The sequence below is a fragment of the Eutrigla gurnardus genome (assembly GCF_963514095.1).
Source record: "Eutrigla gurnardus genome assembly, chromosome: 8".
In the NCBI taxonomy this organism is placed as follows: domain Eukaryota; kingdom Metazoa; phylum Chordata; class Actinopteri; order Perciformes; family Triglidae; genus Eutrigla; species Eutrigla gurnardus.
Window position 1 is genome coordinate 8822252 of NC_139922.1, and position 27015 is coordinate 8849266.

Consider the following 27015-nt stretch of genomic DNA (forward strand, 5'->3'; position numbering starts at 1 on the left):
GTAAAGCCCTGATTATGCGTAGTGATCACGCAATGGCCACGCAGTTGCTTGGAGACCGTGATGGTTCTGCGTTGGGTTTACGTGTCGAAATGCAATTCAATGCCACACCGGTAAAGGGCGCTATGGTTTTTGTAAAAAATGACCGACCGACCAAGACTCTTGACGTATATCGTCGTTAGCCTCGTTATAGCCTATTTGTTTACTTTCCGGCTTTAAACATCCACAATTTTTCAGAACTTGGTGTTTTATTTCTTTGTGCAAACAATAAAACGAGGTGCAAACAATAAAAGTAGCCTTTTAAAAGTTTAAATGGCGGTGTTTATGAGTGGAAACCGGATAGCGGTCTCCAGCGGATGTAGTTAGCGGACCAATCACAGCCAATGCCGCTGCGTTGGTGTTGCGTTGCGTTGGGGTTGCGTCGCCTCGACGCGCTTCTAGGATTTTTGGGAGGTGCACTTCAGGCCCTTGCGTTGGACGTAAGGGGGGTCCGCAAGGACGTAAGAGGTCCGCAAGCCCCCTTGCGTTGTGTCGACGCGGAAGCATAACTTGGGCTTTACTAACCAGAATTAATATTTAAAGACGGCTGTATTGAGCAAGATCACAATGCTTGTGTCATCACTGTTCCACAAGTCACCCAGTGTGCTAAAGTCACCTCTGTCGCACAGAAATTCAATTTTAATATCCTTCAGCCAAAGACAAGACCATATTTCCTACACAGCGGGAGTAGCCAGCAGGTAAGCTCTCACTCCATCAGACTTCTTTTAACAAGCAAAATGTATTGGCTATACGGAGCCATTTCTCCAGTAAAAGTGTAAATTACAGGGAACACTTTTGATGATCTTTCTGATTTTCTACAGCAATTTAAAAGCTATCCGTCTATGTAAGAGCTGTTCAAATGATGGGCAGTATTTTAATCTGAGCTCCAGAAACCGCTCTATGGGAGACAGAGAAGGGGAGAAGTATAGAGCGGGATGCCATGCGTCATCTTGTTGGGTTGATATGACTTGAATCAAAGCTGCCAAACTCTAGTTTGTTGTAGTCAAATATTTATATCAAAAAATAAGGAAGGAAGGAAACGGCACTGAGATGTTCAACACCCTGCAGCACTGCACTTCTGATCTGCAAAACTAAATCTTGTGCTCAAAACAGTGGAGAGAGAAAACAAGTACACTTGCAGTTGAAAGTGTTATTCCCTCATAGGGCGAGTTCAGTCAAATCCTAAAAATCTGATTTTCTTGCTAATCTATAGTGGTAGCCATGCAGCTGGTTTTGGTTTGATTCTTTCTGAGATTTCCTCCACCAGACCAATACAATGGAAGAAACTTTATTAATTTTGCTCAAGACATTGAAAAACAAAGTTAAATTACATTTTAAAAATTCAACAGCAACCTGCCTCTCCAGAGGCAGCGGTCTGGTTACTGTGGATAATCTGCAGACCTCGTTGTGAGCAGTTTACATAGGAACTACAAGTTTACATGAAAAGACAAGCAGACCGAAGACTTATGTAAACGCCAATCTCCTTCCAAAATATGACACAATAACCTTCATGAATATTCATCAAACAACTTCTAGTTTATTTGATTTAGAAAACTACATTCAAAGGTCCCTGGAATAAAGTATATTTCTTCTATTGCTCTATATATTTCCCCCTCCATTTTTTTAATGTGTGGCTTTGTCTCTCAAAAAAAAAACGATTTTTACCAACTCTATTCAGTGATGAAAAGGACACAGCTTGGTGCCAAGTAATAAAATGTTATTTCTAACTGAAACAAGGGTAGCCGTCGTAACATTTTTTTTAAATTTAAAACGTATTATATATATATATATATAATATAACTGCTGAGTCCACAGCCAATGTGTTCTTTAAAACTAAATTGGAATAGAGTGCTGCAAGGATGATGTAAAAAAGCCAAAGGAATTTGGTTTATTGCAGAAAACAGACTCTGTGGCAAACACAAGTTTATAATACTATGATATGTTTTGTTCAGCAAGATATGCTTCACAAATTATCACAACATTTATGATATTTGAAATGTGAATGCTATCGCCATAAGTAAAAGGCTAATGTTAGGCTATGAGCGAGCTACACGATGGTAGCATAAGTGTGAGTATACACTAAGAGGCTGTAAAAGCAGACTAGTCGGGTAGGTTTTGTAGTCTCATTAAGCCACTTGTTAGCAACCATTTGTTTAAAGACACATAATAGCAACAACAAAACAAAAATCCATTGACTTCAAGATGTGGCAACCAGAAGTGCAATAATGCCAACTCATTCCTGGGTTTTAGGACTCAATACTGCACAAGTAGTCTATAACAGCCAGCAGTATGTGCTAACGTGCTAACAGCAGTAAACACGCTAGCAGAAGGGCTGGCTAGCTAGTAATGCTAGCTCAGTCCCTTGCAAGCCTCCCACTGAAGTTTATTTGGACAGTAATTCAACAGCACACATAACACTAATTTATGTGCATAAATAACACAAATGAATTAAATTAAAAGACTCACTTGGCTCCAAGTTGAATATTTATCCACACTAACAACGTGGCTCTCGGCATTGTGGTGATTTAACCCAAGTAAATATGTGAAGGTTATGATACTAAACTCTCTCCAATAGTGCAATTCTTGGCCACTGTAATCATTTTGTTTATTTTCAACTATGGAGACTGTACGGTTGCATGGCATCCAGCCAGGCGCACAGCCACAGGAGGAAGGTTGCGTTTGCTCATCAAGCAGTTGGAGGCAAAGTAACTCCACAGACCTGGAACAGCAGTCTTGTCTCTGCAGCTTCTCCTCATGTTGTCTCGCTCTCTGCAGCGCACATTAACATTTCATGGAGGAATAGCACCAAACCTAAAAAGAAAAAAAAATTAATTGGAATTTCCTGTGGAAAATTTTCACCATCCTGACATTTCTCCATTCATGTTTATTCTGTCTCCGTCAGGAGCCCCTGTTCTATTGTTGCTGGATTCACAGTGCTGTCCACTGATATGTCGAACGGCTGCTTCCTTTACTTTACATAGTGATTTTAATATAACTCATCCTCTTAGAGAGGAGCTAATCTTAGCATCCATTTAGCAAAGAAGTGTTCCACCATTATGACAAGTGACCCCTATTTCTTTTCATGGAAACGACGGCTTCCTGCTTGAATCAGAGAATGGCCAGCAGGCACATAATTCAAATACTGTCCAGAAAAGTGCAGTGACTGCATATTACACAGACGGCCTTGAACTGCATGAAATATTAAAGCATTAAGACCAGATGAGGAAGTAAGCCACAAGGATGAGGATGAGAATTTGGAGTTGGTGACATAGCGAGAAATGTCTGGCCTTCATCCCCCATCAGAGGTGAGGAATGAACTTTAGCGGGTGCACGGTCCGTCGGGAGTTTGGGAGAATGATGGAAACAAGTTGCTACAAAGCAGAAATGTAGGCAGGAGGAGAAAAAAAGAAGACAAAGTATACCCTGTTATTTTGTAAATTGAGGGTGGACGTGCATTTAAAGAACATCCACAGTAAGAGTGATCAATGTAATTCAACTGACAGACCCATTTGAGTAAGCGCAGCCACAAGATAAAGAGAGACTGAAAGTAAAATAGACAAAATGAAAGGAGGCACAAAGAGCGGCGATGAAAGAGACAGAGAGAGTGAAAACTCAGATCAGGGATAATCAAGCATGAAGCAGTTGTGCAAAATTTACAGCGGTAATTTGGAGTCCCACAGCCCTGGCATCTGGATAAAGAGGGAGGCACAACAGATTCTCATTTGCCAGAAACAGTCCATGCTTGGTGGGCGTTTCTGTCACCGCTTCCCTCTCCCTCCTGCTTCTTCCCCCCTCTCTCTCCTGGAGTGCTTATCCATCCTGCACGGAGCACAAATGAAACCTGCGTCACAAGACAGGCAGCGTATCTCCACTATACCTGAGCAGCCAGCCTTGAAGACACAACGCCGTGAGGGATCATTTCAATTGTGGAGGGCAAAAAGGCAAAATGTGAATTGATAGACTCAGCACCCAAAGAGAAGGACACTGTTCTTTTAGGGCAATGTTAAGCTCCTTCCAAATGGCTGAGCCATTTTGGATTTCCTTTAAAGCTACAGTTTGTGACATCTTTACATCCGCCTAACATGAAAATGTTCCCTAGGGGATATTTTCCACCCATTTCCAGGGGCGCTACATGTGGATGGGGTTGCCAGGGATTATAGATATGCACTATTTCACAGCCCCAAGAGAGCAGTTTCCATTTGGCTCAGGCTTACTAGCAGCATCCCTGTAGGTAGAGACCACAAGGCAGAGACCTCAGTGGTAATTTATTCTCCTATTTAATTTCCCAGCAGGACACTCGAGAAACCAAAAGAGATAGTCCTACATGTATTTACAAATTTAATTGGCTAATGAAATCACTTAGTCGATGACATTTGCCTGCACTCCGTCAACATGATCTTTTCAAACATTTTTCAGCCACTTGCACGGGTCTCAGTAGGTCCTCCCGGGACGTCCTGAGCGGTTTCCAGTTGGGATGTATGGATTCCTCTAGTGTGTTCTGTAGTGTGTTCCACAATACTTACAGAGGGAGGCGTCCTATGGAGCCATCTTTAGTTGCCTGAACCATTTCAGCCAGCTCCTTTCAACACGAAGGATTAGCAATTCATACAAAAACTAATTTATATCAATGAGGCCAGTAACACAGGACCAAAACAGTGCACATTCCTTGTGGAATTACTTGAAAGTCAATGCTGTATTTCTACTGTTTTTTCTCCAATTGTCAGGAAAAAGATAAGCTAATTGCTGCTGTGATATGTTTCCAGAGAAGCATAACCCTGTGTCAGAGCAATACGAACTGCTGTGTGTGTGCTTTGGTGTCTTACAAGCCTTCAAACTCGTGGATCTGTTTTTTCAAACTGAACTTCCTGCCTCGTATTTCATATCCTAGCGGTGCCTGAAGTAACACGCCCCTGCAAACGTAGCCCCTTGTGTTGTTCGAATGTAAGGCTGTTTTCTCTTTCAACACCCGCTAACACCGGCCTCATGGTAACAGGAGCAAGCAGCGGCTTCAGTCCTCCTTCAGTGTCTAGTCTACACTGGAAACGCAGCCTTGAGAGACAATTTGTAGTCCAGACACTCAGGCTGCAAAGGGGACACATTTTAAATGTCTACGCTTATGAAAATAGTGTGGAATGTTGATCTACTGGTAAATGTTCAGGTTTAGCTTCCGCTCAACCATGACAATCCAGAAAAATACCTCTAACTGCAGTTGGCAGTGTCCAATCGAGGCCAATTACTAGAAAGGACGTTTTTGTCTTGTACTTGATGAATATAACAACAAGGTAGTTTGTAAAGTATAAAAATAATCTGCTCCGGGACAAAGTCTCCTGTCAATAATGTAAAAAAACAAAGAAGAAGAAGCTCAACAAGGGGCATGTTTCAGCACCGCTCAGTGATATTCATTTGAATTAATGGCCAAATGGTGCATATTCATTTCACAGCTTTCAAACTCTGGTTACCCAGAAGAACAGCCTGCAGTTTAATTAGAAAGCTCTCTGCTCCATAGTGAGGCGGGGAAGGAGAAGGAAGGAGGAGGAGGTGGTAGCAGTCACTGATTGAGCACTCTGTCTTCAAACTCATTTAGTAGACAAGAACACAGGAAGAAACCTTAAGGAGGAGGAGGAGCAAAGGCAGAGGAGAGCAGGAGATGGTGTGATTGTATGAGAACCACGGCAATAAAGAAGATGAGAACACCTCTGGTGCAGCAAAGAGCACAAACAGGTCTTCATTCAACCAGGTGATTCCACATATTTGCTACAGGTGAGGGAGGGGCTTGTCAGTGAAGTTCCCATCTTGAGGTGGAATGAAAACCAGGCAGCAAACTCTGAAAAGTGAAGACCAAGCTGAGGTGCCAGAGCGAAGCCTATGGTTGCAAAAAAAAAAATTCAGAGTGCATGGAAATCTGTGAGGACATGACCCTGCTTCTCACCTGATTTATTACCTCAGTACATATTGTAAACAAACACACTAGCGATTGAGTTATTGGTCTCAATCGCTAGTTTCAGGTCTTCTTCAAGCGTGATGTCAATTAAGTAAATGATGGTTAATTAGTGAGCTGTCCATGCTTTCAGCTTAAAAATAAGAAAGCAAGATGGCGACGGCCAACATGCTGCTATGATGATTCAAACAGCAGTCGACAAACCGATGGGTGACGTCACGCTGATACTTCCTATATGCAGGCCGTGATTAAAAGGCAGACCTGCACCAGTGTCATGTGATTTCTCACGCAGCCAGGCCTGCCAGCACGTTGTCACAGCTTGGCTCGCAGCTCTCTCAACAAGCTAAATATGTTGGCTTTACAGTACGCAGCTGCGTTGCCCTGTGGATAACAAGCCCATTGGTGGCACCAATGCCACCACCAGTCCTACTGGCCCAGCGGCGGTATTGAGTAAATGCCATAATGCGCCCATGATGTCTTCCTATGGAGGGAGTGGGCCACCGCTGCCTGCTCGCCTGCGGTTTCGCTGTGTAATGAAATATGTCTCCCTTGATGTATGGCTGCAGGAGAAGCCCAAATCGAAAATTGAATCACACTAACTTAATTTGTGGTCGGGGCAATCAAATTACTTGTTTTGGCTGCAGTGCTGACGATGAATTCATCTTTGTGACAAAGCTGTCACGGCAGCGTAAAGGGGGCGGAGGAGACGGAGTGTATATATATATGTGTGTGTGTGTGTGTGTGTGTGTAGACTATGTTGGGTAATGGTGAAAAGGGTTTAACAGAGGAATTTGCCCTCAATACTGTTGTATGCACCATTGTGCCGGAGTGGCGACCACCTTTGGCTGCAAATTTGCCGTCATTAGAAAGCATGAAGTACTCGGGAGTTTTATAATACCATCAATATAGGTTGTTTTTCTGTGTTGCGTTGAGCCAATGAACAGCTACAAATGTAAGCGGCTTACACGGGCTCGGGTCGCCCCGTGGAACAGTTTGGAGGAGTGTGTTTGGAGAGTGTCGGCATCTACAGTATGTGTTCGTTCCTGCTGCAGCTGAACAGCTTGACATCAGTGCCTCAAGACCCAAAGCTTAATACGGCTGAGCTGAATCGCTCATTAAAGGATCAGTTCATTCAAATGGCAAAAAAAAAAAAACAGACAAAAAATGCCCCCGCCCCCCCGCACACACACACACACACACACACACTTACGGCTTTTTATTTAGCTATCCAGATATTTTCAGCTTCATTCACTCAGGTTTTGAGACATCTGCCTATAACATTTATGCCTTCGTCCAAATACATTTAAGGTAAAAGTAAGTAAGTTTGTGAGGCTCTTTAGCTCCTAGAGTCCAGGACCTGACGTGAACCCGATGGCTTGGTGATTTGTGCTCCACACCACATTCTGTGTTGGTCTGTTGTCGTGTCAGATTAGTTGTTATTTGTGAGAAAGCCTTTCCAAAGCAAGCATGGCGGGTTCAGTGGGGTCGGGACTAAAGGGCACAGGTCTTCAGGTCTTGGATTTAGGCCTGAAGAGAACTGCACAGGCCTAAATCTAAGACCACAATGCTTTTGGCTTCCTAAGGACGGGCGACAGCATCCTAAAAATCACACACATCTACTAGCTATGCTTTATTACTAATACAGCATAGCTAGTAGATGTGTGTGATGGTAACGTTGACAGCTGAACATGTTTACCATGGTCACCTCAATTCAGTGTTACCATGCAAATGAACCCAAAAAGGACTGCTGTAGCTAATCTCTCAACCACAGCACATACAATTAAACCAAAGAAAACACATGTAATTAAATGAAAAAAAACCCTCCATGATCCCACAAAGAGATGTGGGATCATGTGTGATGTACTGCACCTTTAGCATGACATACTATGGGCTTCTTTGGAGGGGGAAGTTGGCAGGATCAATCTCAGCAGTGGACTCCAGGATGAGGCTGATAGGAGGAGACAGAGAGGGTGGCGGCAGCGTTTGTGTGTCACTCCTTCTCCCTTCCCTTCACTTCACACATCGTGAAGACCAACGCCGCGGGCGTAGAATAGTTACGCGCCAAATAAATCCCATAAAAGCAGAAATAACTGAGTTTTTACCACCGAGGTGAACACGCCAAGCAGAATTAACAAGTCACAAGATTTGTTCCCTGTTCAACCAATTTCCCCAATTGGGAATAAGTGTGTGATGTGCCATCACAAATAAAGCCTGTCCATGCATACACGCATACTTCACATCCGTAGAGGTTCCACACTGATTGATACAACACACATAAAGCACATCTAAACACGTCTTTTTTAATTTGGGGGAGCGAATGACAGCCAAGTGGAAAATATTGTAAAACTGATTCAATGGCCAAGTTAGACTATCCAAACTGTTATAGGAGCTCAAACTCAGCACAATTCAGTGAGCAAAACTAATGATTGTGGGTATGAAAAAATGCTGTTTGAATAGCGTTCCTGCATTCAGTATGACAAGGATGTAAAAGTGCTTACACTCAGTCATTTGTTGTTGGCTGGAGGGGGTATCTCTCTGCTGGCCATCAGGGGGCGACTCCTCTGGTTGCAAAAAGAAGTCTGATTGCATGGAGGTCTATGAGAAAATGACCCGACTAACTTGATTTAATATCTCAGTAAACATTGTAAACATGCGTTTATGGTCTCAATCATTACAAGTCTTCTTCAATACAGCATGTTCATTTAGTACATTATGTTCCATCCATCCATCCATTGTCTACCACTTATCCTGTATTCAGGGTCGTGGGGGGGCTGGAGCCGATCCCAGCTGTCATTGGGCGAAGGCAGGGTTCAACCTGGACAGGTAACCAGTCTATCACAGGGCCAACATGTAGAGACAAACAACCATTCACACTCACATTCACACCTACGGTCAATTTAGAGTCATCAATTAACCTATCCCCATCCTGCATGTCTTTGGACTGTGGGAGGAAGTTGGAGAACCCGGAGAGAACTCACGCTTACACGGGGAGAACATGCAAACTCCACACAGAAGGACCCTCTCGCTGTGAGGCGACAGTGCTACCCACTACACCACCGTGCAGCCCCACATTATGTTCCATTTAAAGTGAAATAGACGATAAAGCAGGGTATGCTTTAAGGCGCTGGTATCTTGGGTTTGGTTGCTACCACAGTTGTCTGCTACCTCGCTACCAATGCAATTAGCTACTACTACTACTACTACTACTACTACTACTCCTACTACTAGTACTACTACTACTACTACTACTAAGATTAATTGCTCGGTGTGCCACCCTGCAGATTCTTGTTTGTCAGATGTTCCAATATGTTACTTTCATTCACTGGTTGCAAAAGTCCAAGAGGGTGATGGCCAAAATGCTGAACTCTTCAAAACCGTAGTCCACAAACTCATGGGGGACGTCATGATGACTGTCTGCTTCTTAGACTTTGATTTACGTCCAAACTGTTACTTCTTCACAGTCACTACATTTTTGGAATGTTTTAAACTAAAATCAGGCTAAATGACACCGTTAAAGAACAATGCCAGATAGTTTACCCATTTTAATGGTTATTTTGATACGGCTTGGCTCTTGTTCTTGTGGAGGCTGAATGCACTTATAGTAAGTCACTGAACAAAATATATACAATGCTAACCACAATGCTTTTGGCTTCCTAAGGACAGGCGACAGCATCCTAAAAATAGTCCTTGTTTATCCTCCTGTGTTTGTTGGGCCCGTGTCCTGCTGTGACTCTGTGCCAACTCACTGCTTTTGCATTGCCAGTGTCACCTTCCAATGCCTTAAGAAGGGAGACAGCAGTTGTTGCTGGAGAGGAAACGGTGGACCTGAAAAAGAGATGGGTAATATTCAAAGATAGAAAGCTGTTTAAAAAAAGGGGGGAAGACTAGAGGGAGGGAGAGGAGGCTGCAGTGAAGTCAAAGATGAAAGAAGAGACATTTGGAGTGGTGAGGGGAGTACTTTGGAGCTTTAGAAAGAGACAGCTTTTAAGAAAGTGAGGGGGATGGAGGGAGAGATTGAGAGGGAAAAAAGCTCCAGGGAGAGGACAGAGATAGAGTTCTAAAAAAGACAGAAAGAGAGAGAGTCTGTTGACTGAATGAAAACAGCTGGAGAGAGAGAGAGAGAGAGAGAGAGAGAGAGAGAGTAGAGTAGGGACACTGAAGGGGGAAAAGTGTGTCAACGAGAGGGACTGCTCTTTGGAGAGCCCTCATCATGTCCTGGTGGGGCACCACTCTGCTGTCAGGTCCACCTTCCCCGGACAAGGAGTGCTTGTCACGTTAATGGCCTGGAAGGAAGACCACGTCGCTTTATCACCTCGCTGCGACACCAACATGGCCGTGGCTTTTGTCTCCGCAGCTCCCTCTCCGCTCCACAACTCCCTGGAAGTGACTAATTGATCCTGGGAGACGGGCTTTTTTGTGTCTCGGGGGCTGATGAACAATGTGAGAGAAAGCCGCTGATAAAGGGGGGGGGGGGGAAGGAGAGAGCAGGATGTGCGCCCGTTCTGGATAATGTAGCCTACTGTCTGCTGCAGTGCTATCTCATTTCCCCACACAAAAGTAACATCGCCACTTTGTAAATGAAAGTCAGCCAGGCGAAAGATGCCCCTCACGCTCCGGCGGCCCCTTCTTGAGATAATGGGCGCATGCACATCATTTCTGTAGACACAAGATCGACTCAAAACAAGCAGTGTGTGGGTAGTAAGTGAAATTCATTCAAGTGTGTGTGTGTGTGGGGGGCTGTCGCCATCCCTCCAAGCCTTCCTAAGTATTCTCAGAGGGATGTAGGGAATGATTGGTGGGTTTATACGCTGTAACATGCATCCAATTGCTTCATAGCAGAACTGCAGATCTAAACTCAGATCTGCTGGATTGAGTCCGTTCTTGTCGGAACCTCTTGGAGGAGTTTGTCTGCTTGTAGCTGATTTATTTTTCCATAATGTTTACTCATCTGCCTGTTGATGCCCCGGGATGCAAATGAGAGGGGTAAAATGAAACGGTTGAGCAAACAGTATGGAAGAATAAATCAACTACAGTACAAGGAGCAGGAGGAGGAGGAGGAGGAGGAGGAGGGAGGAAGGAGGTGGTGGTGATGGTGATGTTTTAGGCCACAAAGCGCCAGTGGAAATAAGCCAAGAGAACAGAAGGGTGGAAAGCTAGCTAAAGGAGGCGAGAATCCCCCCTCCTTCAAAAGCTCTGGCCTTGTCAGATATGGTTATGCTTATTGGAGACATAGGCAAGGGGGGTCACTGCACCAGCATGCCTCAGAACATCATCGCGCCTGGGCTATGATAAGAATAGTGCACTGAATCATAGCTTACAGTGCAGTTATGTGTATGGATGATGCATGGTGAATGAATTGAAGATAAGGCCAAGCAACTGGATGGGCTGGACACAGATCCACTTCTCCTCAGTGCAGAGTGTGTGTGTGTGTGTGTGTGTCCTTGTACATCCGTATTTGTGAGGACCAACTGAGATCTTTGGAAAAGGAGCCCATGTTTTCAAGGTTAAGTGGTAAGGGTTAGGGATTAGGCATTTAGTTGTGATGATTAAAGTAAGGGTCTGGGGAATGCATTACGTCAATGGATGTCCTCACAAAGATAGAAGTACAGGGATGCATGTGTGTGTGTGTGTGTGTGTGTGTGTGTGTGTGTGTGTGTGTGTGTGTGTGTGTGTGTGTGTGTGTGTGTGAGTGTGTGTGTGTATGTGTGGCCCGTTCGGCTTGTGAATCACAATTTTCAAGGCTCAAGGATCCTTGAAAGGCCGAATAACATGTAAGCCTCCTCATTTCTCCAGTTCAGGACTTCTGAGGGAATGAAACCTGTTTCCAAAGCTCTCTGGTTAAATGTCCGTTTATATGGCTGACAGAGGCAAAAAAGATGCTAATGCTACAACTAAGTGCATTGTTTATTTGTGATAAGGGCCAATTAGCAGTTCCTAGGGCTCAATGTGATCATCATCATAAAAAGGCTTGTTATGCACAACCAAGAGTCTAAAACCCCACATATTTTATTTAAATTGGTATTAAAAAGAGAAAAGCAGCAAATCCTAACGTTTGAGAAACCAGTGTGGTTTCTTAGGCAGCTTCCCTAAAGATGTGGATGTGTAGATTGGTGATACATGACTCCTCGGAGTCAGGCACGTGGAATGATAATGATCTTTATTTAAACAGATATGGAGCCTGCGTCCGAAACCATGTGTGCACACTCGGTTCTTCCTAGAGCCTCTGCACCTGTTCCACCTGGTCCTTTCTTACCCTCGAATCGAAGGAAATCTAACTCGCCCTGCCACATGTCTGTCTTTTAAAGTGCTCTCCTTCCTGATCGGCCTTCCTCTCGCTCATCCTGTAACCTTAGTAAATGTATCCTCTTCCTCTCCAATGGAAGAGCGAGGTCGCCAGGCGCTCCATCCTAAAGCTATATTTTGTACTTATAAAGTCATGCGTAGCTTAGCCATTTCAGAGGCAAAAAGATACTAAGTTACTCCCTTATATGGGCTTTACTTCCTATAGCTAGTGTGTAACACATAAAAGGAGAGACATCACTAATTGATGTCTCTGGGCCTCATCAGACAGCTAAGTTTTATTTACAACTGCTCTGGTTGTAGTTAAATCCCAACTAGAATAAGTTGTTGTTCAACCAGAACCAGATACTTCATCAGCATATTGGGCCATTTTTCCTCCACAACCAATTTTAAAATCTAAGTTTAAATCTAATGCTCACTACAGAATTCACGAAAATATACAATATTGTGTAGAACAGTGAATGAGTAAACATGCAGTGATTATTTGTGTTTATCTCACACACATCATTTCCGACTGCTTTACACTGTGTGGCTTTCAACCCATCTTCACGTCTAAAGACATAAATATTAAAAGATTGTCACAAATATATATTTTTACATCATTATTCCCAGGTGATCACTGTAGCTGTAGTTCTTTAGCAAACATTACACAAAGAGGAGTAATTTGAGCATTTGTTGGGGACTATTTTCATCTGGGGAGTAATACACATTTGATGCAGGACAGTGTTTGACTGAAAATGAACTACACACTATTACTACGATTACTACTAGACACTGGAGCTCTATCGCAGAGGACGTTGCAAATAGAAAATATAGAATAAAACAATAAGAAAAATATAGAATAAAACCAACGTGATCCTTCAAATCACTAATGCAATTATCAAAGTTAGAATTTGATTTTCTGTATATCAACAAGCAACATTTCTTGTGGTTCGCTGCTCTTAATGACTCTGTTACATTCTGCCTTGGCAGGAAAAGCACAGGTGTGACTGACCGTAAGTCACTAAGTCATGCCAGTGATAAAAAGGACCTTGAAAACCTAAAAAACGGAGTGGAGTGAAGCCTTTATTATGGTTATTAATTACGCCTGCGCTTTTCCTGCTAGGACATAAAAATGTCCGTTGTGGAAAAGGTCTAGTCATCGTCTTCGATCTTAAGTATTGAATTTTTTAGTTCACATTTCAAGCTGAGCACTAAAGTCCTGCTTTTCAGAGAGCTGGCTGATTGGGACCGGCTGCCCACCACCACCACCACCACGATATAAGATTTCAGAAAAACAGGCAAAGGCCAGATCAACAGTTATGAACCCACTTGAAAACGTTTTTCCTCCATTTTCTCACAGAACCCCATCTCGCCTTCGACCCAGCTCCTCTCCTCCCATCCCCCCCAATTCCCTCGTTCACACCCTAATCGTTGAGACTTACAGAAAAATCAATTTCCACTACCCAGTGGAGAGGCCCAATGTTTCACCACTGTGTCTGATTGATGACGTGCAGACGCCATCTCACACCCTGCTGCTTTTTATAGCACCTCTGAGTTGGTAGCCATTCAGTGGATTTTTATGGCAAATAATAACAGGAGATGTAATAGCTATTTCCCCCGGTGAGTAAATCTCAGCAGGGAGACAAGAGGATGGCCCGCCCAGACAGCTGGAGGACGGTCCCACGTCAACAAGTTACTTAGGCTGAATGATTGGGTACATGGCTCTGAAGGGCTTGGGGCAATTCAACAATCAGACGTGGAGGCTGTTTATGAAGATCGCTGGCATCCAATTCAAGCTTTCAGTTCTTAAGGTGACAGCAAAACAATGTCCGTCGCTTTAATACTGCAGAGTGGCCAGCTGCTAATCTACGCTCCAAGGGGGAACCTCAGCACTCCGAGCTGCAGCCACACAGCCAATCACGAGACTGCAACTCAATACGGTAAAGCAGGCACTTTGACAAGACTTAAGATGGAAGGGTGTGCATGTGGGCTGGTGTCTTTTTGTTTTTGTTGATGAGACCTCCTGAGATTCTCACACTTTCTCAGTAAATGGTGAGGAAAAACAAGGCAATATCAGCACTGGCAGCTCTGAGACACAGAGGTCAGAGGACCAACCAAGACAACGCCAATCAAATAGCAGCTCGATGCTTTACTGGCACACAGAGGGGCGTCTGTAAATAATCAACCCATCACCCCTTTACTACAGAGAAGAGGCAACAGGCAGCATCCAGCTCAAAAGAAGAAGATGAGACTCCAGAGGTTTCATGATGATCAGACGGTTAGGGTTTGGTTGCCCCAACCGAAAACCAGGCAATTAAAGTAGAAACAGATTTTTTTCAGAGGGACTGATGCTTGAATGCTCAATGACACCACCCAGATCCATTTTACCACAAAGTAATCTCACTGCAGCTGAAGGACAGCGCTACTCTTAACCAGCACGAGACATCAAAGAAAAAAAGAGGAGCGTTGTCCCTCCAACACATTGTCATGCAGCAAAGCGGTGTCTTTGTGTCAGAGGTTCAGGCTGGTAGGAGCAGCATTACGGTGTGGCCCCATGCTTTCTTGGCACACGATGCCCATTAAAAGCATCACTGGAACGCCACAGTGTCCCTGAGCCTCGCTGCAACCACTTCTATCCTCTATCACTCTCGTCTGCGTCTTAGCTGCTGTTTACTTTCTAGACTGTGTGGAAATGTGTCAGCGGAGGCATCCGTCTCCTCTCTCTCCCCGCAATCCAATAAAAGGGAAACGCAATCCAAATGTCAAACTGAATAGTGTCAGTCGCCTCGACGGCCGCCACGACTGCATCTACAGTAAGTGCCGAGACAAACGGCGCTTAAACAATCTTTATTCATCCAGGGAAGGCTTGTGCTGCTGAGTGTGCAGCCTCGTTCATACACTCACACCTGGGAGCCGTCACACACAACCGCACACAGCCACTCACTCTGTACTGCAACCCGCCAAGCAGTTTGGCTGAGCAAAACACAATGTTAAGGTCACTTTTGGTCAGACAGTCCAATAACTGCATCAAGTCTGGAATAATATCATCAGCCCCACAGCGCTGTCCTTTGACTGCCCAACAACACTGTGTTCCTACAGTGTTGGATACATGGATGAGTCAACGTCCAGGCTCATGGCTATCAGAGACCTTTACCTCCCCATGACCTACCTCGCATTACTCGGGGTATGGACAGTGGTATGTTGGTCATTGCTGAGGTGCCAACCAAAATAGAAGCAATGCAGCGGTAGCTTCAGGGGAATGAGTTTTAGAATTGACTGCTTGCATTGAGTGAGTGTGCTGTCGGACTCAGCTGAGTAAAATGTCATCCTGACAAAAACGTAAGAAAATGAGTCAGTGAATTTTCCTTTAAGTTGCTCTGCCACCAATTTGGAGCTGGATCATGAAAGATCTCTGGCTCCATGAAACTCATTAAAAAATAACTTGTTTTATTTATCTAATGGCAGGCAAGCATGTGGGCAACAGGATTCACAAACAAGTCCACAAACTATTACTGCTGCCTGCCCACAGTGTATCTTTCATACTTCCACTAGGAGTCGCCAAAGTCCTAAATGTTCAGAAGCGTGGGGGCTGTGAACAGTTAATATGTGGTTAGCAGGGAGGTTTATTAAACAACCATCTGAGAAACCATCAAAACGGGACAGAAAACACTTGACAGATGACTGGATGAACCAGCTGCCAGTCAGGAGAAGAGCGAACACCTTTTCCATCAGGAAGAGCCTTCTTTGTTGTTCTTTGCTCTTCTTTCATTGAAGAAATACTTTCCAGTTCTGGTAGCAGTGATGCTATTGCAGCATTTCCTCTAGACTTTTTTTTTTTTAGGACAAACAGTCGTCCCGCTGTGTCGGAGTAAGCCTCGCTCGTAGCGGTCAGTAGCTCCAGATGCTGTGCACAGTACGGCGGCAGCAAGCTCTGGGCCTGAAAAGGGAAGCCAATGCCCAAGTGCATTAAACTTGCATTTTTTTCTAATGTGCAGCAGGGGGCACTGCAAAAAGAAGTCTATGAGAAAGTGACCCTACTTCTCACTTGATTCATTATCTCAGTTAACATTGTCAACATGAGTTTATGGTCTCAAGTATTTTTCGGTACAGAACAATGTTAATTTTGTAAATTCTGGACCCATTTAGAGTAGCCTAATACACATGATACATCAGGGTGTGGTTTAGGGCGGAGCTACATTGTGATGCACAGGTCGCCATCACGGCGTTGTCAGGTCTGGGTCACAAAAACCAAGATGGTGGCAGGCAAAATGCTGAAGTCGACCCAAAAAGGGCAGTCCACTAACCGATGTGTGATGTCACTTCTTACACACGGTCTGTCAGTTACAGTGACAACTTGGAAATTGTAGTTACAGTACACATGTATAAGACGGTAAAGCATATGACAATAAATATATGATTTAAAGCTTAACATGATATTTTGTGTCAAAGTACTAACTTTGTATGAATATAGAAAGTAAGACAGTAGAGACAACATGTGTCCCCTCTACTAAACATTTCAGAGATAAAGCATATTTACATTATGTTATAATATTGAACCAAACAGGAAGACCAGACCAGACCAGCAGTCTGTTGGTCACCACAGATACTCTGCTGTTTGCCGTCTCTGGATATTAAAGTTGTAATTTTTCAAACACTTAACTATTTTATTGTGCCATTTGCAGCCACTAATATGCAAGATGCCCAGTGCAGCTTGACGTCGAACTGGCCCAGTTTTTTTTTTATCTCGTCCCTCCTTGGCCTGCTTCTATTTGTGCTTACGGCACACTTATAGTAACTACAGCACTTTATTTCCATCCCAATGAGCTCACGATTCTCTATTTTGTGCTGGAGTGTTAAGTCGCCGTGTTGCTTAAATTGTCCCGCTATTTGCTGCTGGTTCTTGACAAACAGATGATTACATAAACAGAAAATCTTTCCAAGCACATTTCTGACGGCCGACCCCGGGGAACACAAACAGGCAGGGTAAATAAAAATAAAGCTGGCGGGAGAACGTGTTTGAAGAGTCCTTAGAGAGCAGCAGATCTCAGGCGGGCTAAACTGCTGTCAACTTCATCGATACAGGCTTTCCACCACAGTGCACAGAGACAGCCCGAGTCCTGGCTGCAGGCTCCGGCTTTAAACAACTGCACAGCCTGCTATCGAACACCTCTGGTCGGCCGTCAATATCGCCTCTGTCTTCCTCTTCACAGCTGTTAGCCACGCCCGAGACAAAGAGTTGGAGGGGGGTTGTGTAGTTTGAAAGACAAAGTGTTCTCATAACCATCGGGAGGCAGGGGACTGTTTTGCTTCAGGGCAGGAAGGAGACGGTATGCAGCAACACTGCAGGCTCTTCACCAGTGCTGGACTTTTTCTCACTGAGCTGAACTACTGCATCTTTCTCCTCCAGCTCTTCTTCCTCACATCAGATCTTCACAATGTCACAACACAAACACCTGTGCTTAGTCCCACATTGCCTGTGATCCCTGAAGAAAAAGTGAATTGTGTCCCTTGTTTAGTGGGCGCCTTCGCTGTTCACACTTTAATACTTGTCACTTTTTTTATTTTTCTCAAACACTCTTAAAAGGGAACACATCAACACAAAGTTGCAAGAATAGGACTGGGTATTGTGAGGGAATTTTCTCTATACCTGTCATTTTATAGGTTCACATTTAATCTGAGTTATTAAGTGTCTGCTTCTCCAGGCGAGGCGAGGTCACAAACAAGACACTAGCATGCTTTTATGCTTTCCCAGGAGGGACGGGAGGCAGAGTCGTGGTACTGCTGAAACCTTGATTCTCACCATGATCATCGAGCATTAATAAATATTTCTGCATAAGACATCTACTATCTGCAGAGGTCTCCTTGCTTCGACATAACCGTCTCATACATATTTCCATAACAGGTATCGCTAGGAAATCTCCTGATAGATTGGATTTGGATTCACAAGGTCCGGAATCTATTAGATATCGATTCATTTAGAGCATTCGGTTCCAATACATATTTTTCTCGTTTATGAGAGAGATTTTCACAGGACTAATACTGCAAATTGTTCAAAGACAGAACTCTCTCACCTGCTGCATTATTAAAAAATATGAATGTAACTAATTTGACTGCAAATGCCATCTCCAGTGCAGTTTGATTGAGCTCGGACATCTTTGCCGATAGTGGGTGATGTCTTGTCAAACGCTTTAGGAGATTTGTTTTTTTCGCATATGGCTACTTTTCAATCCAAAATGCTGCCAGACATCTGCCTTTTGGCCAAACGTGCTCTCAGTGGAGCAGCTTCTCTCTTCTCTCAGACCTTGTTGCGTGGTCACGAGAGACACAGGATACAAAAACAGCACATATTAAACGATGGATCTAAGGATTTTATGAATCGATATTGCATCGATATGAATGGTAAAATCTATTCTTTAAACCCAGCCCGAGCTGAGCCTTTTTCTTGTAGAAACTGTGGTTGCATAACAAGGTTGTATGAAAAGCAAACCGATGCACTTACAATGTTCTGTATTCAAGTAATGTTTGACTATTAAGGATGTGAAATCATTCTTTTATCAGAAAGAAAAGCTCCATCCTGAGTGTGCTGCGGTTTATGTGACTCGAGATATGATGAGTGCTGGAAAGCACTTATAGAATCATGAGAGGCTAAAGACGGCTCTAAGAAGTGGAATAACATCCGGAGCTCTTATGGAGGAATGCAAGCTCAAGGATGAAGGTAACACCAACAGGAAAGAAAGAAACGGGCTCGTGTCCCAGCAGGGCAGCGCTAACTTGCAAATCTGAAGCTGCATCCCATCACTCCTCATGTCTGGGCTCAAGGTGCCAGGTCTGGATGGCCTCGTGTGACAACCTGAACGGCTGATGGAGCATGGCCGGCTGCATCCGCAGCTTCTGCCGCCAAGCCCTTCACCTCCTCTCATTAAGGGCCATTGTCTCCAATGAGTATCATTTGTCACAGTGACTTGCTCCATGCAGACATCGGTACCGTTTTTCTGTGGCCCAGACCCATTTCCACAGTTGGTAAACAGCTAAATCCCTCTCCAAATCAATGCAGCCTATTTAACTTGAGCTATTGACTCGCCTGCCTCTCAACAGACTCGCGTGGCTGAAAAAATACAAACAAATTAGACGAGCGAGAAAGAACAACAGAAACGGTGGCACAGACTATGAAAAGTCACATTTTCAATAATGAGCTTTTGGCGGCGGGAGGAAAGAAAGTGACAGAGTGGAGGTAAAGGAAGCCAGGGAAAACAGAGGAGGAATGGATCAATATGAACAGATAATCACCAGGCCTCCGTCCCAATGTGTAAAGAGTGTGACATTGCAGAGGTGGGCACAGCAGGGAAGAGATCAATGGGCTGCTTCTTGTTGATCCGTAATCCTTAACTATCTATAAGTAATTAACCTTCAGAGGAGAATGCAGGAGAGAAATACACGGAGAAATGAGAGGGGGAATAGCAATGAGGACAAATCAAACTGAAGCTACCTTGCACTGACCAGATAACCACACAGGAAAATGAATAGTGCCGCCTCTGCCGGTTTTATTTCTGTTAGGGTCGCCATTCGCCGAGAATGACTGCATCTCCCCGTGGTCTCTGATTTGAGGATAAATATAGAGTCGCTGATGTCAGGACAAGCCATCTTATCTCAAATTGGAAGCAAATGTTCACAATCCAAATAATTTTTGGTATCTTGTTCTGGTTTTAGATGAGATTTTAGACTGATCTCATCATCTCTGTCCTGACGAGTGCATCCTCGGAATTATTTCCTGAAAAGATGGAGAAGGATCTTGTTAGGAGTCAGAGTGCCCTCTGTGGGCGTAGCAGAAAAACAAGGGGATCATTTCACCCCTTGCCTTTTAGTAGAAAAGATAGATTTTTAAATGTCATCAGCTACTCTACCATCAAATGAACACAGTGAGGTCACAGTGGTGTCTGTACAGGATTTAATGGAACACAAATGCCCACACAGTACAGTCTGATCATCTCAAAGCAAATCTCTACTCCATATTGTCATGAGTGAACTTATAAGAATGTTTAAGTTAGTTATTGAAATCTGTCACATTAATACACAATGATACAACTGGTTGCAGGTTTTTATTACAGCATGTGAAGTAAGAAATGTCATGACTTATTACAATATGGCCCCCATAGAAAGCTTTCAGCCAACATGTATGGTGTTAAAAGCGAGGTCATTTGAAGCGATGAAAACTGTTTGAGTTAAATTATGTTAATCAGCCCACTCCTTCTCCTAACTTTAAAACATGCTACTGGAAAATGAGGTTATTCTAACAAAAGAAAATATCTTCCTCAAAGGCTCTGCATTGTGTGGCTGAAGACATTTTCTTAGTGGATACTGATTTGAGTCGAGTGCTTCATCTTGGTTCACCAGTGAGAAGAAAATGTCAAGGGAACAACGTCTGCTGTAGACATTCTTCACCAAAATGGACACCTGAACACAGAAAAAAAAAAAAATGAGTCACACAAGTCAAGCACAGCCTTGATTTTGCTTCGTCTAGTGATGTAATAATCATTGATAAATGTGAGAAAGCTACCGCACGATCTGTGGACGGGCTTATCATAAACAAGCATTATATAAATACAACCGCATGCATTAATATTTTACATCACCATTATTTAGGTCAGCTTTGAGGTGGATTTCGGCTGCCCCACATCACAGTCTAATTAGATCTGGAGGCCACATTATACATTATAAACACAACAAGCAAGTACTGACCATCCGATGTAGCACTGGCACAGGTTCTCATGTGATGTGGCTTGCTTGATGAGGAGCTCCACTTGTGTTGGCACGTCCAGTGTCTCGTCGTGAGAGAAGTCTCGACCTGCGGGGAATAAATTCTCATCACAACACCTGAAGCAGAAGGCTTGAACCACTTCTGTTTCAAGGACTCTCTAATCAGTGACACTGAGGTATTTTTAGGATCGTCCGAGACCTTTCCTCTACAGGAAAAGATGGCGGCTAAGCCTACAGTCTAATCACGATGATAATGTGACTGAGGACGGCAAAGTACGAGTCAAACGCCAGACCACTTGACATTTTCCTGTACACCATTATCTGCACTCAATTGGATTTTGTTCAGCAAGTGACTTAGGAATTTACTTCTCTCACTAAATTAAATTCAGCTTTGTTTACATGGAAATTCCACATTTAAATTATTTTTAATTTGTCCTGAGGAATTGTAATAATGACGAAAACATATGTGTATTTCCCTCTAAAGCATAAAACAAAAGGTCATCCAAAAAACTCACCTGTAAGTTTGTCTCTCACTCGGTTGATAATCTGAATGGCTTTCTTGTTGAGTGCTTCAGGTTGGACCAAACCGTCTCCAACTAAGAATAAAAAGTACAAACATGCTGTTATCAACAACTCCTAACAAGTCAAGAAAAAGCAAGTGCCCCCTCTACAATAAGCCTTCCAGCAGCTCAAATCAAAGTGGATGTAAGTGCTGCCTTACAACAGCACAGCAGTTGCACCAATCATTTATGACAGCAAGAGAGCTTTGTGTCATTGAAGAAAGTAAAAAAAACAGTTAGAGCTTCAACCGATAATCCGTGGATGAGAGAATGAGCTGCCGACTCACTGAAGGAGTGGATGGATTCAGGTACTGTGGTGCCGGGTTTCTTGTGTGTGGTCTCTCCCAGGTCTATTCCCTCTAGAGCCTCTGTAAGAGTCACCACACAGTAGCACTGGTTAAACATCTCCTTACATTATTAACACGGTGTAGAGGCTGTAGTGCAGACTCACCCACTGACTGGCCAGCAGTGTACGAGTCGGTCCTGGTGCGGGAACGCTTGTTGCCTTTGGTGTTTGCTGCGGGTGAAACAGGTAAGGTGTGTGAGTAAGTGTGGACTCCACAGGTACTAAATTCTATTTTTCCTCACACAGGAAGCAGCGGCAGCTTGTTCTGACCTTTTTAAAGGCAGAAGAAAGGAACTCATTTTCAACCTTTACAAGTAATTAAAGCCCTGATTTACTGGAAAACACAAATAGTACTAATAAAATGGGCCAGTTTGTCCTACTGTGGTGTTAATAATTCAGAAAAGTGTTACAGTGATTGAAAGTGTGGAGAGAAATTGAGTGAAAAAACTGGTATTTTGTGTAATTTTATAACCATCTTGAATGATGAAAATAACCACCGACATTATTATGTATGAATTTTTTTTTTTTTACTTAAAAAATGATTACAATTTTAATTTACAAACTAATGAATGCTACAGTTGCCCATACAACGCTTGAGGGAACCCTCGCAGTATTAGTGGAGAGTGCCAGAGATATTCATCCTTTGTTCACTAAAATTGAACCAACGACCTTTACGTGTCAACTCTACTTCTTTTAGTGTTTGGTCAATTTCACTCCAAATAGGAGCCAAATAGATTCTCATTTTACTACTTGGAGTGCACTTTAGTTTTTTAGCCCCATCTGATTAAATTGAATGCTTCTAACTCTGGGCCACTTCAAAAAAGTCGTTTCTACTTTAAGTGGAGTCATTTGCGTTGACCCTCGCAAATTCATTCTGCTGAGCTTAACTTCCTCACATCCAGTTTATTGTTATTGTCATGTGATGCTCGCGTGGTTCTTTCAGTCTGCCATGTGTAGTTTGTCATCCTTGGAGCCTTGACCCTGCTGCACGGATTGAAAGTGAACATTTAAGGATGTCTTACTGTCCATGAGCCTCCAGTTGAGCAGCGGGTCGTAGACGAAGGCCTCCAGCACGGCCATGACACTGTCCCGGTGCTCCCTCAGCACCTCCATCACTGTGTGGCAGGTGATCCGGTAGTTACCGTCCAGGCCTGTCACCTGCAACACAGTTGGACGTTACGGATGGGAAGAAACCTCTCACACCAACAGAAGGTTACGTTTTATGTACATTAAAGAGAGGTCAATGTATTTGTTCATGAAGAGCAGGATCCAATCTGGTGTTGAGCTTTGGTGGAGGTGCTACCCTCAAATGTGCTTTAAAATCTGTTTAACAGAATTCAAACTTTCAACTTGAACCTCTTACAATACTGAATTTGATTTATTCACGTTTTTTCTTCTTTACTCATCAAATACGAGGCAGTGAGCTATGATTTGTGATAAAATGCTGCGTAATGTCTGACTAAAATGCAGAAGACACAGGCTAAAGAAGCTCAAACAGGATTGACTTCATGTCCGGTAGAGGATTTGTAGCTTTAATTTGGCTTAAGATTTGTGTGCTACAGAGCTTTTTACTTTCCAAGTTGAAATCAACACTATTCCAACTGCTTTAAAAGTCCCATGTTGTAAAAATAGGGATTTCTGTCTTTTATTCAAATGAAATATAAAGCAGGTCTAAGTGCTACATAAATACTGTGAAAGTATCCAAACGCTCAATCCAAGGAGAAATACACACAGCTTGTATTCAGAAACCTTTACCTTTAAAAGAGCCATCAGGATTTCTGTATAGTTGTGATGTCACAAAATATCAACCATTCCACTGTTTGAAATGTGTCCCAGTTAATATGTTGTTGCCGTTTATGTTGCCTCACAACAAACCCAAAATCACTATGACACGAGTATGAACTTGGAAAGAAGCATAATATGTCTCCTTTAAACTGGCCTACAAGCAGAGAAACAGCTTACCTCCATGGCGTTGGTCAGCATCCTCGTCAGTCTGAATGGGATCTTCTCAGGGAACTTCTCTCTGGTCATGGCGACCTGTTGACCGTTGAGATCAGGGTCAGTCTCGGATAAATGAAAAAATAATAATAATCTGTGGATAATGTATGGAAAACAACCTCTCACCTCAAAACAGTCTCCAAAGTCAATGTGGAGGATCTTCCCGCTCAACCGGTCCAACATCAAGTTGGATGGATGCCTGAGGAATAGGAACATCATCTCATTATTAATGTCTTATGAGGACATGTTTATGTTTGTCATAATGACTATGTGTAACCTCACCTGTCACCCAGTCCGAGGATGTAGCCCACCATGGACATCACGGCCAGGGAGCGAGTGTAGTTGGTCCTCCTGTCGAACCACACCTGGAGGAGAGACGACATCCAGTTTACAAAAGCTCTTCTGGTTCACAAAAGTGAGGAAAATGACCCAGAAGTCTCGGGCAGGCTGCTTGATGCATCGTTCAGACACCTGAACATGCAGAGCATCAGCAACAGAAGGTACTAATGTTCCTAAAAATGGATTCAATTTGAAAGTGTGTTTATTAAGTCCTGCTAAGTCAGTGGTTTGAAAGTAGGACACACAACCCAGAAAACGGATTCTTCAGGGAAAACAACAGTTTGATTTAAATACTACTGTATTTCCCTCAATAATTAGAAACGTGAGAGACTGGATGCACATTAGCCAGTCAAGGCTTTAGGGAAGATGTTCATTTACAGATCTGAATTTTCTATTAACTCTTGTACATTTTACCATTTTGAGGATGGATGGAAATCAAGGACTCTCAATCATCCTCCGCTGTGCTGACAAGTTAAGTTAAGAAGCAGAGCATCTCACCTCCGAACTCGGGCTCTTCAGCCACAAGAGCTTGGCCAGGTCATCTCCGGCCGTGTTGTTGACGGCGTGCTCAAACACCTCCACCTTCTCCATCAGCGTCAGGTGGTCGTAGTCCGGGGCCATCTGAAGTACACAAAGCACATCACCAAAGCACACTTTAAATCCTGCTGCAACTTACATTCAAGACAGGTTTTAAACTTCCAATCCCAGATACAAGTGAATGATGGACTACTGTAACGGCATTCTCTACGGTTCATCATCCAACGACCTAAATAAACTCCAGTACATCCAGAACTCTGCTGCCCGTCTGCTCACCCATTCCTGCTCCCGTGATATTATCACCCCCGTCCCCGAGAAACTCCACTGGCTCCCCGTCCCACAACGACTCCCCTTCAAAGTCCTTCTGCTTCTACAAAGCCCTCCACAACCAAGCCCCATCCAACCTCACCGACCTTCTCCACCACTAAGGACCAAGCACCGTGCCTGGGGTGACGGAGCCTTTTTCCCCATCGCTGCGCCCTCCTTCCCCAAACACATCCGTGACTGCACCAACATTCAAATCACTTACCAAAACCCACCCCTTCAGAACTGCTTTTTATGTATGATCTTAACCTGTGTTTATTACTGTCATTTTCTTTACTGTTGTTTTTATTTTTTCTTTATGTAAAGTGTCCTTGAGAACTTTTAAAAGCGCTATAGAAATAAAATGTATTGTTATTAATATTTTAATTTCAATCAAACTACAACTTCATGGTGCACAAATAAGAAAACTGGCTCCTCCAAGTGAATGGAAGAGATCAAAAAATGAAAATGTTCAAAATATCATCACTTCACTTGTTTAAAGTCATTGAAAATTAACTGGGTCTTAATTGTTTTAAAATAAATCGTTTTTTACGTCTTTGCCCTGAAGGTGTTTGTATGACAGCAGAGGCAGAACTGAAAGAACCAGAATTATGTTTCATTTGATGACGCTCCTTTTAATGAGCTGTAAAGTTTTGGGGTTTACAAGGAAACACTGCGACACTGAAAGACTACAATCTATCATTGTGTCGTCTCCCATGTTGATTAATGGCCTGGCTGATTGACTGGTCAACTTAATATCTTGCCATTTAGAAGGATTAAACTGAATGCAACACATCATTAATAACACTTTTAGTAAACTGAAAATTAAATCAGAGTCTTATTCAGAATATGCCAATTTCCATTAAGGGTTCAGTTGCCTCGATTTATTCTCACATCTGACTGGTTTGGCTAAATGTTCACTATTATTGATGAAACGAGGTATTCAGCAGGCGTCTCTGAACATAGAATTAATTGTGTGATTAGATAACTACGGGGGTGACACTTCCTGCTCGTCTGCTCACACTCCCACTCGGTCTGTTGTTGTCCATCCTGCTCACCAGTAAATCTCTCCACAGTTGAACCAGTTGAAATTTAAGATGAAAATGCTCATTGGATTAAGTCACAGTTTTAGTTGTTTTAGTTTTAGTCAATGACACTCAAAAGACTACTTTTGTCCAGAAATATACATTTTAATAAACTTTTAGAGTCAAAATGTTTATCAAATGTCCTTTTTTAGTCACCAGATTATATTGAACATTTCAGTCTGTCTAGTCTTGCCACAACCAATAATTATGTCATTTTAGTCAAACATATTTCACAAAAGATTTCATCTTGTATTATCAGATGAGAAACACATTTTTCTTTGTTTGAATGATTAAGAATGCAGCTTTGCTACTCCGAGTCCTCCCGACTGCTCATTAGTGATGCCCTTGGCTCGTTATGAGAGCCAATCTGCACCAAAAATGTGTTAATCAACAACATGACTCAGACTCAACCTGCAAACCTCATGCATTATAGCAGCACAAGTGTCAGGACTGTCAGTGTCAGGACTGAGGACAGAGACCAGAAGGACGGAGACAGACAGAGTTCCAACGCAGCACGCGTGTTTGAGACAGAGAGACCGATAGATAAAGAAGGTAGAAGTGCTAAATTTGGATTCTTTAAACTACATTTTAGTCTCGTCTTTTTGATCAATGAGGATTCTATGTCGATGTCGTCACAGCTGATGTTCAATGACGTTTTAGTTGAGAAAAAGAGGTCGTTGATGGAGATATTTTGTTTGAACCTTTGTTAACGAGATTAACAATTGAATTGGACATGATGTCATTGTCAATGACTCTTCAGCCCTCCTTTTCTCCTGTAGCCTTGGTGTTTCTTTTTCCGTGTACAGCGTTCAATCTGGAAGTTTCTCGAATTAACAA

The 27015-nt window shown here is 43.2% G+C and overlaps 1 protein-coding gene across 2 annotated transcripts in view; it reads right to left on the reverse strand.

Moving 5' to 3' along the window:
• Positions 1–20145: 20145 nt before the first annotated feature.
• Positions 20146–27015, reverse strand: part of mtor (mechanistic target of rapamycin kinase) — an 84368-nt gene continuing 77498 nt past the window's right edge. Inside the window, exons 49-58 of one of the 2 annotated variants that reach the window (XM_084014793.1) lie at positions 24752–24874; positions 24197–24279; positions 24041–24113; positions 23879–23953; positions 22939–23074; positions 22022–22087; positions 21858–21938; positions 21526–21606; positions 20993–21098; positions 20146–20707 (exon numbers count right to left, since the gene is read on the reverse strand). In XM_084014793.1, the coding sequence (XP_083870919.1) occupies positions 20692–20707; positions 20993–21098; positions 21526–21606; positions 21858–21938; positions 22022–22087; positions 22939–23074; positions 23879–23953; positions 24041–24113; positions 24197–24279; positions 24752–24874 (840 nt within the window). In that variant the 3' untranslated portion in view covers positions 20146–20691. The remainder of the gene's footprint in view (positions 20708–20992; positions 21099–21525; positions 21607–21857; positions 21939–22021; positions 22088–22938; positions 23075–23878; positions 23954–24040; positions 24114–24196; positions 24280–24751; positions 24875–27015) is intronic. The other variant, XM_084014794.1, reaches the window with a different exon arrangement.